This window comes from Oratosquilla oratoria, chromosome 4 (genome assembly GCF_046742065.1).
Source record: "Oratosquilla oratoria isolate Oo_2021 chromosome 4, ASM4674206v1, whole genome shotgun sequence".
Taxonomy (NCBI): Eukaryota; Metazoa; Arthropoda; class Malacostraca; order Stomatopoda; family Squillidae; genus Oratosquilla; species Oratosquilla oratoria.
In genome coordinates, this window is record NC_134780.1 from 38687059 (window position 1) to 38702801 (window position 15743).

A 15743-nucleotide genomic window follows, 5' to 3' on the forward strand; every position below is an offset into this window, starting at 1 on the left:
ACCTCGAGTCCAAGTGGTTTCTCGAAGGGCAGGAGTAGGACCTCCAACGGCTCCGCAAGGACAGCATCATCAGCAAATACAAGGTCATTGACCTCAGTGTTGCCAATTGCTCCGCAACGACACTGGTCGACAATTGTCTGATATCGTCCATGCATGCAAAGGAAAGTACTGGAACAGGGACGCCACCTTGTCTCACTCCTGAACAGGGAAGAGGCCGGGCATGCCTCCTCTAGACCCATGCTAACACAAGCACACGCAACAAAGACTCGTACGCACACAAACGAATCTTGCCCAGGGCTGAAATAATTTCAGTATCGCTGCGCTTCGAGTCGTTATTCCAACTTTCGTGGGCGAGTTGGGTGTGTATGCGCGTGTAAGGTCACAGCATTACCCACAAATCGGTCATACGAGCTCTCTTCCGGGAGGGAAAAAGCTGTCGATCGCGAGTCCAACACGTGATCCAAAGACCAAGGTGAATTACACACACACACATTAACACTCAAGTGGCAAACACACACGTAGCAAAAGGCCACACATAACAAGCACAAACACACGCAAAATCCCACGAGCGTTGCTATTTTCCTGCACACTACAATTAGTTTTAAAAAATCCCCGCCTATCCGCGACTTGCCATGGACGACTCCGCACATCCGCATTTTTCCCTATCGAACCTAGCTAATGTGTGTTCGCAATTCTCCCGCCTCCTCGCGAAGTCTACGCATCTCGGCACTTTCCAATTTAAACACTAAGAATTATTAATACTTCATTTATAAATACATTTACTCATTAAAACGAGTAAAACGAGCAAAATAACAAATATGTAGTACATAAGCTAACATTAAATTGAAATATGAGCAATAAGAATCTGGCGAGGGATGCCAGTATCTTTAGCATAAATGTTTCTGGCCATGCTATTGGCTGCCAAGTTGAGAGTAGCCAATCAGGGCGCATGTTTCAATCTTTCATTATCGGTGAGTACAAATCTAACTATAATTTTATTTGGATTTACTATTATATTTGAAATATTATTTAGAATGGAGTATTAACATTTATCTATATCATAGAACAATATAATAGCATTAAAACAAGGTTTGTAGTACTAAAAGAGGTACTAAGACATTTTAAGGGGCGCGTTCACTATCTACGATTTTTCGTCATTCGCAAGGGGTCTCGGAGCCTAAGCCTCGCGAATCCCGGGGAATCACTGAATATATACATGAAGCAAACACGCATGTAGACACGTCACACGTAAAACACACACGCGTAGCTAACACACACACATACATGTAAGTGCGCTAACACACGAGCGCGCGCACACACATTCAAATAAGTTAGGCTTTATATAAAGTCACAATATTACCCACACATAGGTTATTATATGAGCTTTGAGCTCTAATCCGGAAAGGCAACAGCTGTCCAACACGCGATCTAAGACCGTAGTGAATTGACACAGACTCATCCACTTCTCCCGTCTCAGTACCTCAGGGATGAAAGCTCACCCTGTTCCTGGCCACATTCTCTGGGTCAAATGAAGTGCAGCAAGGCACAGTTCACCTACAGCAGGGCCTGAAATCTTAAACTATTTTATCCCCACTGCTTCATAGGATAGGGAGGGGGTTGCCGTTTGATGAACAGTGGGTGATCATCTAGTGGGAGGATAAGGATACTGCCAGTGAGTTCCTGTTCTTGTGATAAAAGGCTGCTCAGTGGGGACGAGCAAGGGAACTGGGAATAGCCCTTTCTGTATTTCCTTGCGCAAGAGTATTTAGTGTTAAGAATGTTTATATAGATTTATGTGGAACATTGATTTACCTTGTTTTCAAAGCACAAGCCAAATTTGTCAGTAAACCAAGAAATCTCAAGTTCACCATATCAATCAACTGAGCCAGTTCCGAAATTACAAGTACTCACAAATCCAAATCATTTTCTAATCATTGTTGTAAACTCTTCCAAGAAAAGTATCCTATGAATGCAAACTCAGGATGTTAACAAATAAAACACAATTATGCATTAAGAAACTCTGTATTAAACTGCAAAGCTCTATTTTTTATATACAGTTTCAGGTACTTTCATGGGATGGTCTTGAAATATTCTAAATGAATGAGAGCCAAGCATAAAAATTTCTCTGAGCAGAATCAGTAACTAATAGGGTAGTTCTGCATTACAACACAAAACATAGTATATATTTCACAATATAAGGTGATAAAACAGAGGCATGCAATGTTTTCCAAATGATCTGGTCACCGCAACTCTCATTCTGATGCAGAAATCAAATTAAGAAAGTAAGCTAATGATCTGAACAGTGCAAGCACCAGAATTATGTAGTCAAATGGGTTTTTGGCTTCCACTTCAAACTTCATGTATTGGTCAATACATAGAACAATGAGTACAAAGCCAGTCTAGGAAAGTGTATACAAGACCCAAACTTTGCCATCAACAATAAAAAATGTATTAAAAATAGAATTTAGTGGGCTTCAATTGTTATCTGTTTACCTGCATCCAACACCTTTATTAGCACATTCAAGACACCACAGAGTCCACGGTAAATCTATAACACAAACAATACAAAGGGCACTACAACCTTAAGCAATAGTTTTAAATTAAGTTTACCGCAACTTGTGGAATGGAACTTTGAAACAGTGAAACATTTGTACTGCGTCTGTCTGTACATAGTAGTGTCTCGCACCAGTTCTGTCCACACAATTTACGTAAGTGTATAGTGAACTTTCAATATGATGAACAACCAGGAACATTTGTAAATAATAAGGAAGATGACCTAAGTCCTACATATGTACTTCTGCAACATGTATAGTGAGATAAATGGCAGTGTTCCATGACCTATGCCACAGCCATGCAAGAGGTGTTTTCTGGTAACACGTTTTGGTATACAGAACTTTTCAGTTGTGCTCTACATTAGTTACACAAAAAATGCACTCATATCAGAACTAGTGCTTCTCATACCAACCCATGCATTTATTTTCTTGTAGCAGCATATATAAGATCTGTAGCTTGTTGCAATCAGCAAATAGAATATTATATTTCCTTACTGAAATATAAGCCATATCTACATGGTTAACAAGAAAAGCACTATTACATATAGGTTTTTATAAGTGATATGCAATATAATGGATCAATCAAACTGTTGGCTGGTTTCCTTTTACACGAGACCTACAACCCTCCGGAAACCAGCTACAGCCACTAGTTCAGTCTAAGTCACTCAGTGAAGACATCTTGTGTTGCTGTCTGGGGTGAGTGAGGATAGTATAGTATTAAATGCTCTGTCTCTTTTGCATGGTGGTTATACCTTGGGCAATTGATGTCTACGCTGATACAGTTTTAGTGCTGGTTGGTAACCTATATGCAAATGGTCCAGTGCAACTCTTCTCTGTATTGGTTACTTTCTGTAGGAGTACAAAATTTGGCATTCTATAAGGAGTGCTTGTTTTGTGATCTGTGTGCATGTGCTTTTGTTTGGGCATACTGTGAGATGCTGGGGTATATAACTGTAGATGTTTGGCTAGAATACTGCTGGGGTTGTTTTTGTATTGCATATGGTAAGTTGTGTATACATGATGTGATGTGAAGTGTGTAGATTCTCCAACTCTTGCACAGAAATTGACATGCTTTACCTTTTCACACAGTGCTTTGCTGGAAGGATTTTGGTTTCCATGTCCAATAAAATGGAAAGCCTGACCAGTTTAAAAGAGTGAAAAAGTTTATGTACATAAACAAGTGACCCTTACCCCTGACCAAGAAATCACTCCCTTGATAAACAGTTATTGCATTAGTATAAATGTTCAGGCAACCATTCTACCTCCACCTCCACTCCTCCCTTTCCCGCCACATTCGCACCCAAGTGTCTAAAGCCATCCACTTCCTCCAGTCTCTCACTCTCCTCCAATTTGCTGCCATCCTCTGCCCTTGTACACCTCATCACCTTACTTACCCACATTTATCTTCAACTTCCTTCTTTTGCACACTTTCCCAAAATCCATCACTAACTTCCATAATCCCTTCTCTGATCCTGCTACAAGTGTATAGTCATCAGCAAACAACAACTGGCTTACCTCCCATTTTTTTCCATTTTCTTTAACCATTTCCAGTCCCCGGCCCATTACCCTTGCACCACCCCATCCATGTATAAATTGAACAGACAAGGTGACATGACACATCCCTGGCAAAGTCCCACCTTTACCTCAAACCACTCGCTCTCTCCATGTCTTATTCTAGAAGCTTAATAGTAAAGGTTAAAAAGTGGCTTAGCATTCCTCTATGAGTGGAAATTTATCTCCGAATGTAAAAGAACGTTGCTTGACTCTGGTCTACCAGGATACCCCTGATGTCCCTAAGCAGTGACTATATATCAATATGCAGCCTACTCCAGTATCACACACAAACACACAAAGGTATGATAATTAGAAAGTAAGAGACAGGACTCCATGAGCATTGCACCTTTCCTGTATACTACAGTTAAATACACACAACATGCACAAACACAAATATTTATGTGTGTGCACAAACAGCATTGCTCCTTTTCTGTATACTATAATTAAGTAAATACACACAATATGCACAAACACATGTATTTATGTGTGTGCACAAACAGCATTGCTCCCTTCCTGTATTCTACATTTAGTTAAATAACCCCCACCACACCCCGAACCATGGTTCTCTCCCCATTACCATGAGGTTGTTGAGAAGTATACACAAATAAACTTCATCAATTCATTTGGGGGAATACGCCAGGGAGTGTGTTGCTTCGCTTACACACCAGCACCTGTCCTCACGATCTCTCCAAGCAAGCTTCCATGCAGACACCTTCCCTTCCTTCCCACTCCAAACAACACTCGACACATTCAATCAGCTTGTCCCTACCATGAATTCTGTGGGCGTCATCACCTTCGTCTCCTCCATCAAGGATTATCTCTTGTGCAGAAAACCGTGAACAGGATTAACATCGGGGTAATGTGCCACATGCTCATGCAGCCAGAGTTGATGTAAACAAATTAAGCTGGTGATTGGCCTTGATTGAAGTCATTTGGATTGGCATTGTCCTTGGTTTTATGGACTCATTCAACCAGTGTATGACATTGTCATTATTTATGCTGGAGGACTAAGATTCAAATCTTCAATTCACTTGTGCTACTATCTTGCTGTACGGCTATGAGGCATGGACAGTGAATGCTAACTTGAAGAGGCATCTTGATGTCTTTGGTACTATGTGCCTTCTGAGAACCATGTGGTATCACTTGAAATACACTTCATACACAATTAAAATTAATTTACCCCCCCCCCCATCTGAGCATTTCATGGATACAAGGTCATCTGCCCCCTGCTACACCACTCAGGTCAAAAGGAAATGTTGTGTAGCACAGCATGCCCTAACAACTGAAGCTGGTTTATTCTTATGCTTTCATTGTATTGTGACCCTCTTCATCTACTCAATTCCTGGACATGTTTCAATCCAACCAGATATTTACCTAGTTTCCTTTACTCTGTAACTGACCTTCACATCTGCTCCTCCATTCACTGCCACAGGCAACCCTAAATACAGTACTACCTCTCATTAACGGACTAAAAGGGGGGTAACGGTGTCTGTTGATATGAATAATCAGTTGATTTGGAGTGGTTTTTGGGTGGCATAGTGATTGCACAGCACTAAACAACAGCACCGAAAACACAGATAATTAACATCCGTTAATGAGAGATAGTACTGTACTTAAGTCTCCACTTCCCTTTGCCTTTCACTCTCTACATTCACATTCAACCTGCCTTGTGCATCATACCATTTTACAGATGCCCATACTCACTCATAAATTTCTCCTCTAACAATGAAAGAAATAAAGGACTAAATAAAATAACCTTGACGTCAGAAAGTCATACAGGCCCGATGGAATTGCAAACAGACAAAATACATAAGATAATTGACTTCTCACTCAAAGAAGGAAAAGTACCACAAGATTGGAAAAATGCAAACATTGTACCAATATACAATGGATACAAAGAAAATCCAACAAACTATAGACCGTTATCCCTTACAAGCACAGTAGCAAAAAAGTTATTAAAAATAAATGGATTAAACATTTGGAAGAGAACAAAATTCTAAATCCTAAACAATTTGGTTTCAGAAGTGGAAGATCATGTACTACAAACTTAATATGCTTTTACTCAAGATTAATAGAAATAATACAAGAGAGAGACAGATGGGCAGATTGTGCTTTCTTGGACTTACTAAAAGTTTGACAAAGCACCACACAAAAAGCTAAGAAAAATTGAAATAATAGGTGGAATACAAGGAAAGTTATTGGAATAGATGAAAGATTTCTTGAATGGAAGAAAAATGAGGGTGGTACTTGGAGACAAGAACTCAGATTGGGAAGATATGATAAGAGGAGTCTCTCAAGGCTCTGTATTGGCTCCGATAATGTTTGCTATTTATATAAATGATATGGATGAAGGCGTGGAATGTTATATGAACTTCTTTGCAGATGATGCAAAACTATTAAAGAGAGTAAGTACAGAGGAAGACAGCAAATCTTTTCAAGAAGACCTGGACAAAGTCTGGAAATGGAGTCAGAAGAGTGAAGTGAACTTCAACATTAAGAAATGTAGTATAATGAACTTGGAAAAAGCAAAAACAGAATATCGTGTCAATATAAAATTGGTACAAAGGAAGTAAAAAAGTAAACTCGGAAAGGGACCTAGGAGTAAGTATCTCAAATAACATGACAAAGCAAACATGTCAACAAATTAGTTGGAGACACTTTCAATTTATTAAGAACAATGAAAGAAGCCTTTGACTACATGGATCAAGAAATGGTAAAGAAAAAAACTAGTTACACTGGTAAGACCAAAATTGGAATACGCAACATCACTATAGACACCTAATTCCAAAAAAGAAACTAGAAAGAAATCAAACGGCAATGACAAAGATGGCACCGACACTTTGCAATTTGACATACAAACACACTCTTACTCCATTGGATCTTGAACATCATGTAGATTCATACAAACAAAGACTGGATAAACTAAATCTATCAACCCTGGAACAAAGAAGAGAAAAATGGGATTTGCTAACCATCTATAGAATTATGAATGAGATGGAAATTCTTGATAGGGATGACCTACTAAAATGAGACAGAAGAAATGCAAGAGGACACGAAAAGAAACTTAAGAAGGACAGTTACAGAAGAGATCTGAAAAAGAATAGCTTTCCACACAGAGTGATAGATATCTGGAACAAACTGAATGAGGATACAGTGAGTGCTAAAACTATACATGACCTTAAGAAAAAACTGGATGTGGAAAGATACAATAGTGGGTCACTATGAGCATAGTTTCTTTTCCCTAAAAATAAAACTAAGTAAATACACCCATTAATAAAAATACATACATATACCAAGGGCTTTTTCTCCCTTACAAGGGAGGTAGCTAAAGTCAAAAGCATAAATCAACTCACACCCATTTCATTCTCACATGCTCCACTCCCAATCACCACCCCTCCCTCCCTCCCTATTTTCTTGGCTCCTTGATAAGCCTGCATCTCACCCATTGCCAGGGGTCAGAAGCAATACAGCAAGACACAGCACATCCACAACAAGGCTGCTTCATTTAATCGGCAATCCCCCTCTCCATCCCCTCGAGCAGAAAAAGAGGATAGGGAGAAATCCCTCTGGGCTGCATCAAAATATCATTCACACATGCTCCCCCATCCCCCACCCACTCCCATGCATTACAGCATCATCCATACACAACCATTCTCCACTCACCCCTATCTTCTGCCTTCTCCCTTACTTCCTCAGCAGGAATAAATAAACAAAATAAATACATAAACACTCAAATAAATAAAAAAATAATAAAGTGGGTGTTCCATTAAAATCATAGTATTTTGAAACCTCAGAAAATGATGCTAAATTGGTGGTATTTTGTTGCTGAAGCATATAATCAATATACCTGTATACATACATATTAATGATTTTGTTTCCAAGTTTAATTATATATAGCACAGGCCCTTTCCTCCTAATGAGAGGGTGTTGCCAAGTCCAAGGAGACACCCCCTTCATACACATTAAAACTTGTTTAATGGCCTTCCCTTTTCAGTAGCTCATGGATATACAATGAAAAGTGTAAGTTGTTACCAATAGCTGTTTAAACTGGGTATTGTATTAACTTACACAAATTTTACAGAACTGAGTCACTCTTAACATCCTGTCTTCTTTATTGTTCAGTTCCAACAGTATGTTTGGAAAGTTCAGTCAACTTCTTACCCTAGTTATCTTTTGCAGGAGACCTGTGGGTCTCAGGAATCTGATTATTGTCACTGGTTCAGCCCTCAAATTACAAAAATGAAGAGATTTGGGGTTGTGCAAGTGTCTAACAGTGTAATATACAGTACTCTGTGTTTTCGAAGTGATGGTTACATTTGGGTCAATTGGAGTCTGTTGCCATATGTATATATACTATATAAAATTGGTCAAAATCCTGTGCCTATTACTGTTCTAAGTACTGTACATTCAGTTTCTTTTATACTTTATCTGAGGTCCTTCAATGTATGGGGTGAAAGTCATACATATCAGATGTGTGACCCAGTATTATTGGGTTTCTGTACAGTGGGAGAGGCTGACTATTTGTACTTTCATTGTAAAAAAGAAACAAATTCCTTAGCAAATTCATATTTCCTATATCCATGTATATATGTACAGATACCTTTATTTCTATGCAAGTTTATCCTGATCTCTGTATGTAAATCCTACAAGAAATCAAGACATAACAGGGTCTTTACAAGGGAAGTAGCCTAAGTCAAAGGCATAAATCCACTCCCACCCATTCCATCCCCACATACTTCAATCCCATCCACCCCCCTCCCTCCATCTTATCTTGGCTCCTCCTGGATGACAGGTCATCCCTGCATCTTGCTCACTGCCCTAGGTCAGAAGCAGTGTTGCAAGACAGCACATACATAGCAAGGCTGCTTCATCAAATCGGCAACCCCCTCATCTGTCCCCTCATGCAGAAATGGAGATAAATCCCTTCAGCCTGCATCAATTTATTTTTCACACATACTTCCTCACCCCCCATCACAGCATCATCCATACACAACCATTCTCCATTCAACCTAATTTGCTACCTTAACTTTCAGACTGAAAACCGACAGCCCCACAATTGCAGGCAATGATCCTCAGGGCTTCCCACAGATTTATATGAGAAGATATTTTGGACTATGGTCTGTGTTGTATAAATGCAAGAGTCTCTATGCCATCAGCTTAAAACAGAGGGGAAAAGGGACCAGTTTCAGGTTGTCAGCTCTCCTAGGACAAAAGGTGGAGGAAATATAGTTGACATTGAGAGATCTTGAGCCCAGTCTGGAGACAAGTGTCAGCCCCTGATGCTGCACATCCAGTGGAGGCAAAGGTATTGATGAGATCTGAAGATGTGCACATCTGATTCTTATGAAACTTAGTTATAAATTGCATTCAGTTGTAAACCGTCAACTGATACGGGTCTCCAAGCACACTTACAGAATTCTGGAGAGAGAGACAGAGAGAGAGAGAGAGAGAGAGAGAGAGAGAGAAATTTAAGGCTTCTGTCTGTATTGTATTTGTGGGACTATTTCTGTCATGACCTTGTAGCAACAGCAGCTCCCCACCACAGACCTAACTACTGAAACAAGAGCAAGATCAAGAAGTACGAGGAGCATGTATAGAATGCGGATCAGGAGTCATTCGTTCCAGTATCATTCATGATTTCGGGTAGGATGGGTCCAAGGGCAAAGGCATTCTACGCCTGAGTGGTAAAGGTGGAAAAGAAACAACAACCAAAGGGACGTATTGTGGTCTGGTTGAGATGTACTCCCATTCTCACTCCTAGGGTCAGCTCTCACATGTCTGAGAGGTACTAGGCCTCCACCCCCTAAACCAGCCCACATACATAACCTTAATTTTGAGCAAACTGTGGTAGAGAGTTGATTAAACAAGATGGGTCCAAGGGCAAAGGCATTTTATGCTTGACTGGCAGAGGTGGTGTCAGAAAAGAAACAGGAACCAAGGTGGAGTACAGTGGTATGGATGAAATGTAGATAAATTCTCACTACCAAGGTCAGCTCTCCTATGTCTGTGAGGTACTAGGTCCCCATACCAGCTCACTTACAAAACTTCAATTTTGAGAGAACAATAGTAAAAAGTTGGATGAATGAAAAATTGCACAAAATACAGGATAATAAATATATAAAAAGAGTTGTCAACCACAGTCATTGGAGGTAATGGGGGCCAATGAACTGTCTGTGTAAGACAGATCCTAACTCCTTTCACAACACAGTTCCACAAGGATAGTCACATTAAAAAGTGTTTTTGGAAGAGGAGTAGGAGTAGGAGAGAGAAGAAGAGAAAGAAGAAAGCAGGAGAGAGAAGAGAAAGAAGAAAGCAAGAGCAAGAAAAAGAAGTGACCACTTTCTGCTGTTTTTGTTTGTCAAGGTGGAAGGAATACAGTTGATTAATATAAATATCCCAGAGGTGGCCAAGTCAAAGCACACATCCTAAGGCTCATTTAGTGCCTCTTCCTTTGGCAATGCAGTATGTCATAACACTTCTGTAGCAGGTCCTAACGGGTACAGGTGATTTGGCAGCTATCAATATAGCAAGGGCTTCTTTCACTCATTCCACTCCCATCTACCACCCCTGTCTTCTGCCCACTGCCTGAGTAGAGCTATGCAGCAAGACACAGCACACCCACAGCAGGGCCGTTCACTTATGCAGCGACCTCCTGCCTCCCCATCCCTTTATGCGGCAGTTTAGCAGTTAAATAATAATAATTAATGATAATAATAACTCTGCCTCTCCTACACTTTTCTCACTATCCATCCTCCTCCTCACTATATTCCTTAAATGCTTCATCTCAAATACATTTAGCTTCTTCCTTTCAGCTTTCTTCAAATTCTAAGTCCCAGCTCCACGGGTACAATCACTCCCTCATAGTCCTCTCTTTGTAATCAACCCCAGATACCTATTTCTCAGAACACTCTTCAATCACTCCCAACATTTACTTGCTTCCCTTACTTAAATTCACCTCCACCCCAACTCATCCATTCCCTGTAACATGCAACCACAAATACTCAAAAACTCTCCACTTCCTCCAGCCTCTAACCCCTTTAACCCACCTCCAATTCAATCGCCACCATTATATCTATTTTACTACTAAATCTCATATATAAAATCAACAAAAATGATACTTTATTCAAGAATAGGGGAGTTGAAAGATACATACATCTCTCTTCCCAGTTTCACCTTTATCCACATTAACCTTCAAGAAACCTTCCACTCTGCCACACACTTACCCATTTCCTCACTTACTAGTATAACCACCCCTTCTCTCCCTCATCCTCTCTTCACTACTGACACCCTCCCAACTACAATGAAAGATGAATGGTTTAAAATGTTTTTATAGACACCCTGGTGTGGATGAAATGATTGATACATAGGTTCATATTATCAAGTACAGAGACAATATTTTCATTCTTGTTTTGCCACCAAGTTGGACCAAGGGCATGGTTTATAAAATATGTTGCTGCAACGTCTTCTGTAAGGGGCTCTGCCCTAGCCTCCTGATAAGGGGGGGCACATTAAACTGAATCACAGAGCAACAATATTTACGGGTACCCTGACTCAGGGTTCCAAATGGGTGTTGGTACAGGTGCAGGAGGATGGGTGCATGCATGGGTGGGTAGGTGTATGCTTTGACCTGGCAATCCTCTTATAAGGGAAGAAAGAACTTTCGGTATGTACCCTGACCAAAGGAGATAAGACAACATATACAAACAAGTGCAGAGAGGAATGTCTGAAGCTACTCTTAATCAACATTTATATTTTCATATGCAGACACCAAGAACAATGTATTTGATATATAACTTAGGACATGTTAAAGTCATATTTGGCTTGTAGGATGCCAGCATCTAGTGGAGTTAAGTGATGAGTGTGCCAAATATGAGGGAAGACTGGGCCAAGAATAACTGAGAGTATGGAAGAATGCTTGCTGTGAAAGGCAATACCAACCTAAACTGTGAGACTAAGCACATGGGAGTGCTTGTGATATTGATGAAGAGGAATTGATTATTGTAGACGAGGTGTCACTTTGGATTCCATCCATGATAATAGTGAACTGAATGCATCACAATAAGGCTGTGTGATTCTTATACATTTCACCGGATACCCTTACAACTAAAAAAATATATTCATCATACATACATACATATATACAGACACACATGTATTTCAGTATTTATATACATATGTATATAAAGATATCCCTATTCAAACATACGCTTCCTGATTTACACATTAATTTTAATATGTACACATACACAACACATCATACAAATGTTTATATATATTCACACACTGAAAAACAAATTAAAACATGTATATATGCACACACTATATGCAGATGTATGTACATATGTAAAATCTACACCATTAAAAAAGTAATAATAATAATGGTACCTTCATCTTATTTTCGCATGCACATTTTACTTTTTATCATTATGTTCACCATAGTTCAAAGTTCACTATACTTCTTACTCGGAATTACAAAATCATATATATAAATCATCTGCAACTAAATTCATAATTTTGCATATTTTGTTACCTGGAAAACCAACCCAGGATATACAAACCCTGTGTTTGGGCATAATTAAAACAAAAGCAAAAAGAAGCATAAAATCATCTTTTTGTTTTGATTTTGCTAACTTTGGCCTGCTTTTTAGAAGGAATATTTTCGGCGTTTAGATCCCCATTGGCTAAGTGGGTAATGTCTGCACAGATGGGAAGGGGCTGGTCCACACACATTCCAATATCTTCTGGATTACTCAAGGGTTTACTGGATCCTTTTCCTCGACCTTTTCGTCTGTGAATTAAAGTACAGTACAGGATATAAATTAATCAGACAGAAAAGTGATACCATAGGGAACTGGCAATGACAAGCAAATAAAGCAAATGGCCCCTGGAGTATAGTCCCAATTGATGATGATGATGATGATGAGAAAATTATAAGATGAAGAGGGGTAGGAGAGAGAATTGTGATTATGTGTTCTAAAAAATAATCTATTTACCTTTATCTGCTGCTAAAAAAGCAAGCAAGCAAACAGCAGCAGCAACAACACAATATCAAACTTACTACTGTGTGTGTGTGTATTTACCTTACCTAGTTGTATTACACGGGAAGGGAGCTATGCTCATGGTGACCCGTCATTGTATCTTTGAGCATCAAGTTTTTTCTTAAAATCTTGAATAGTATTTGCACGCACTGTTTCTTTACCTAAGTTATTCCAGATATCCAGCACTCTGTGTGGGAAGCTATTCCTTTTCCAATCTCTTCTATAGTTATTCCCATTATGTCCAGTTTTTCTGATACCAGGTAATCATTTAGTTCATTAAGTCCTGAGATCATTCCATCTATGTTGGTATAGGCTAATTTTAATTTTTTTTCTTTCTCGTCTTTTTCTGTCTGCTTTTCAGTCTGTTCTTTTTCATTTTTTTCATTCGCTTCATTTCTAGGCTCCTTTTCTTTTTCTTCCTCACTCATTTCTTTCTTTATCCATACATTGTTGTGATTTTCACTGTTTGCTAGTTTTGCTGTTCTGGATAGTACTTCCTCCGCTATCATTTGTGACCTAAGTTTTATCTTTAGTTGCCTATATTGTTTTTCTTTTGAATATCTACCTATTCTATATGTTTCCTCAATTTCTTTATCCAAAGTTTGATCCTCCTCTTGAATCTCCCTCAGAATCTCTTTAGCGATCTCTTTTTCTTATCTTTCTCTCTTGATACCTGGGAACATCATACTTTTCTTTAATACCATAGATCACAATGCATCTTTTTTTGTCCACTGTATCCCTAACCAAATTTCCTTTCACTTTAATCACATGGATTACAGTTTCCTTCACATTCTCCTTAACTTGTTGTTCCACTATTTCCTTGAAAGATAATTTTTTACTTTCCTGTTCCACCTTCCATTGTTTCTTTATTTCTCAGAAGTAATTTTCTTTAATATTTTCTTCCATTTTCTCAGTCGCTGCCTGTATTTGATCCTTCACCTCTTTCTTTAACCCCTTCCATACGGTGCCGCACACGTAGGCGTCATGGGGAGCGAGTGTATTCGCGAGGCTGCCATATCGGCGTCTTGATTATATTTATTGTAGTCGCCCCTCCATAATGACATTCTTTCTAATTTTTTTGTAATCGCATTTTCTATGGTTATCAAAATTCACGGGTGAAGAGAGAATGATCGATATAAGCGGTGACTATATTTTATGATGCGAGTATTATTACGACACGTCGTACGGCTGGCATTGGCTGCTGCCACCGAGATCTAAGTCCATGACGCCTACATGTGCGGCACCGTATGGAAGGGGTTAATGCCTCATTCCTATTCATATCTTCATTTTTCAATCTTATATTTTCTCCCTTTATCCTAATCAGTTCCATTTTCAATTCATCATTTCCCTGTTATTTTCTTCATTGGCTTTTCTTAATATGGCTACTTCTTTATATATACTTTTGCATTCACTTTTCAGTTCAATTCATCTAACAATTAATTTATTTCTCTATTTCTTACAATATTTTTAAACCTGGGTTCTCTATCCGTGTCTAGCCCTCTATACATATTGCTATTGTCTCTATTGAACCCCAAGAGGACATTTCTATCAAACCTTTGGTATGTCTTTGGGGTCTTGTTCAGACACGTGTTTTTTTTTTTTTATTAGACCAAGTGGGGACTCAATTGTACTTATGTCAAGATATCTTTTTGCAGTTTCCTTTTCTCTAAATCCTTCGTTTATTTCATTCATTGTTGGCACTGATCGTGCAAAAAGAATAATTGAACAAAGATACAAAGACTACATTTTCGGTCACATTAACTATGATACTCCCTTCCTGTTTGTGTGTACACATGTGTTTCTCTGTCTAGGAACCTACTTTGATGGTGATGCCTGAGATGGAGCAGCATACTCTTGCAGCTCTTCGTGATGTCTGACACGAGACAATAACGTCAGCTCCATGCAGTCCATCACATCCTCCCCTTCTTCTGATTGGCTGATCTCAACATTGTATGTATTTGCCTGCACAGAAAAATGGGTATTCTTGAGGAATTTTAAATTGTATTTTGAATGGACAAAAATCCAACAAGCCATAAAAATAAGAGTAAAAACAGAAATATGAGTCATACCATCAATATACTATTTTTTAGGCCCAGTCTCCCTTATAGGGAGGACAATCAATTCAAACCATACTATATACACATTGATACCCATTTAAAAAGCTGCCCATCTCAGTGCCTTATGATGGGTCATCCCTGTTCCTCACCACACTACTAAAGTCAAGGGTTATATAGCAAACCCCAGCAGTTCCACAGCTCCTGAATAACTGCTGTCCTTTCTAACACTATTAATGACTAAATTTTTTTTTTCTTCTAAATAGTAAATACTTACACTAGTGTAGGAACTTCATGGTCACATGTAGTCAGTACTTTAGGGACTTTCTGGGGTTCCGTTATACAGGAGTCACACATCATTTGTCTATGTTCAAGTGAAGTCCCTACTCATAAAGGAATGATGAGATGCTGATGTACTACTGCTGCCCCTCCTTCAAGATATCCCCTTGAACCTATTCCTGAGATACTGATGTATTACTGCTGCCCTCCTACAAGATGTCCCCTTGAACCTATTCCTGAGATGGTGATGTACTACTGCTGCCCTC

General features: G+C 39.1%; 1 protein-coding gene across 4 annotated transcripts in view; it reads right to left on the reverse strand.

Annotated features, from left to right (window-relative positions):
• Window positions 1–2003: 2003 nt before the first annotated feature.
• Window positions 2004–15743, reverse strand: part of LOC143024782 (condensin-2 complex subunit H2-like) — a 38377-nt gene continuing 24637 nt past the window's right edge. For all 4 annotated transcript variants that reach the window (XM_076183956.1, XM_076183953.1, XM_076183955.1 and 1 more), the window contains exons 13-14: window positions 14964–15106; window positions 2004–12894 (exon numbers count right to left, since the gene is read on the reverse strand). In XM_076183956.1, coding sequence (XP_076040071.1) covers window positions 12711–12894; window positions 14964–15106 — 327 coding nt within the window. In that variant the 3' untranslated portion in view covers window positions 2004–12710. The remainder of the gene's footprint in view (window positions 12895–14963; window positions 15107–15743) is intronic.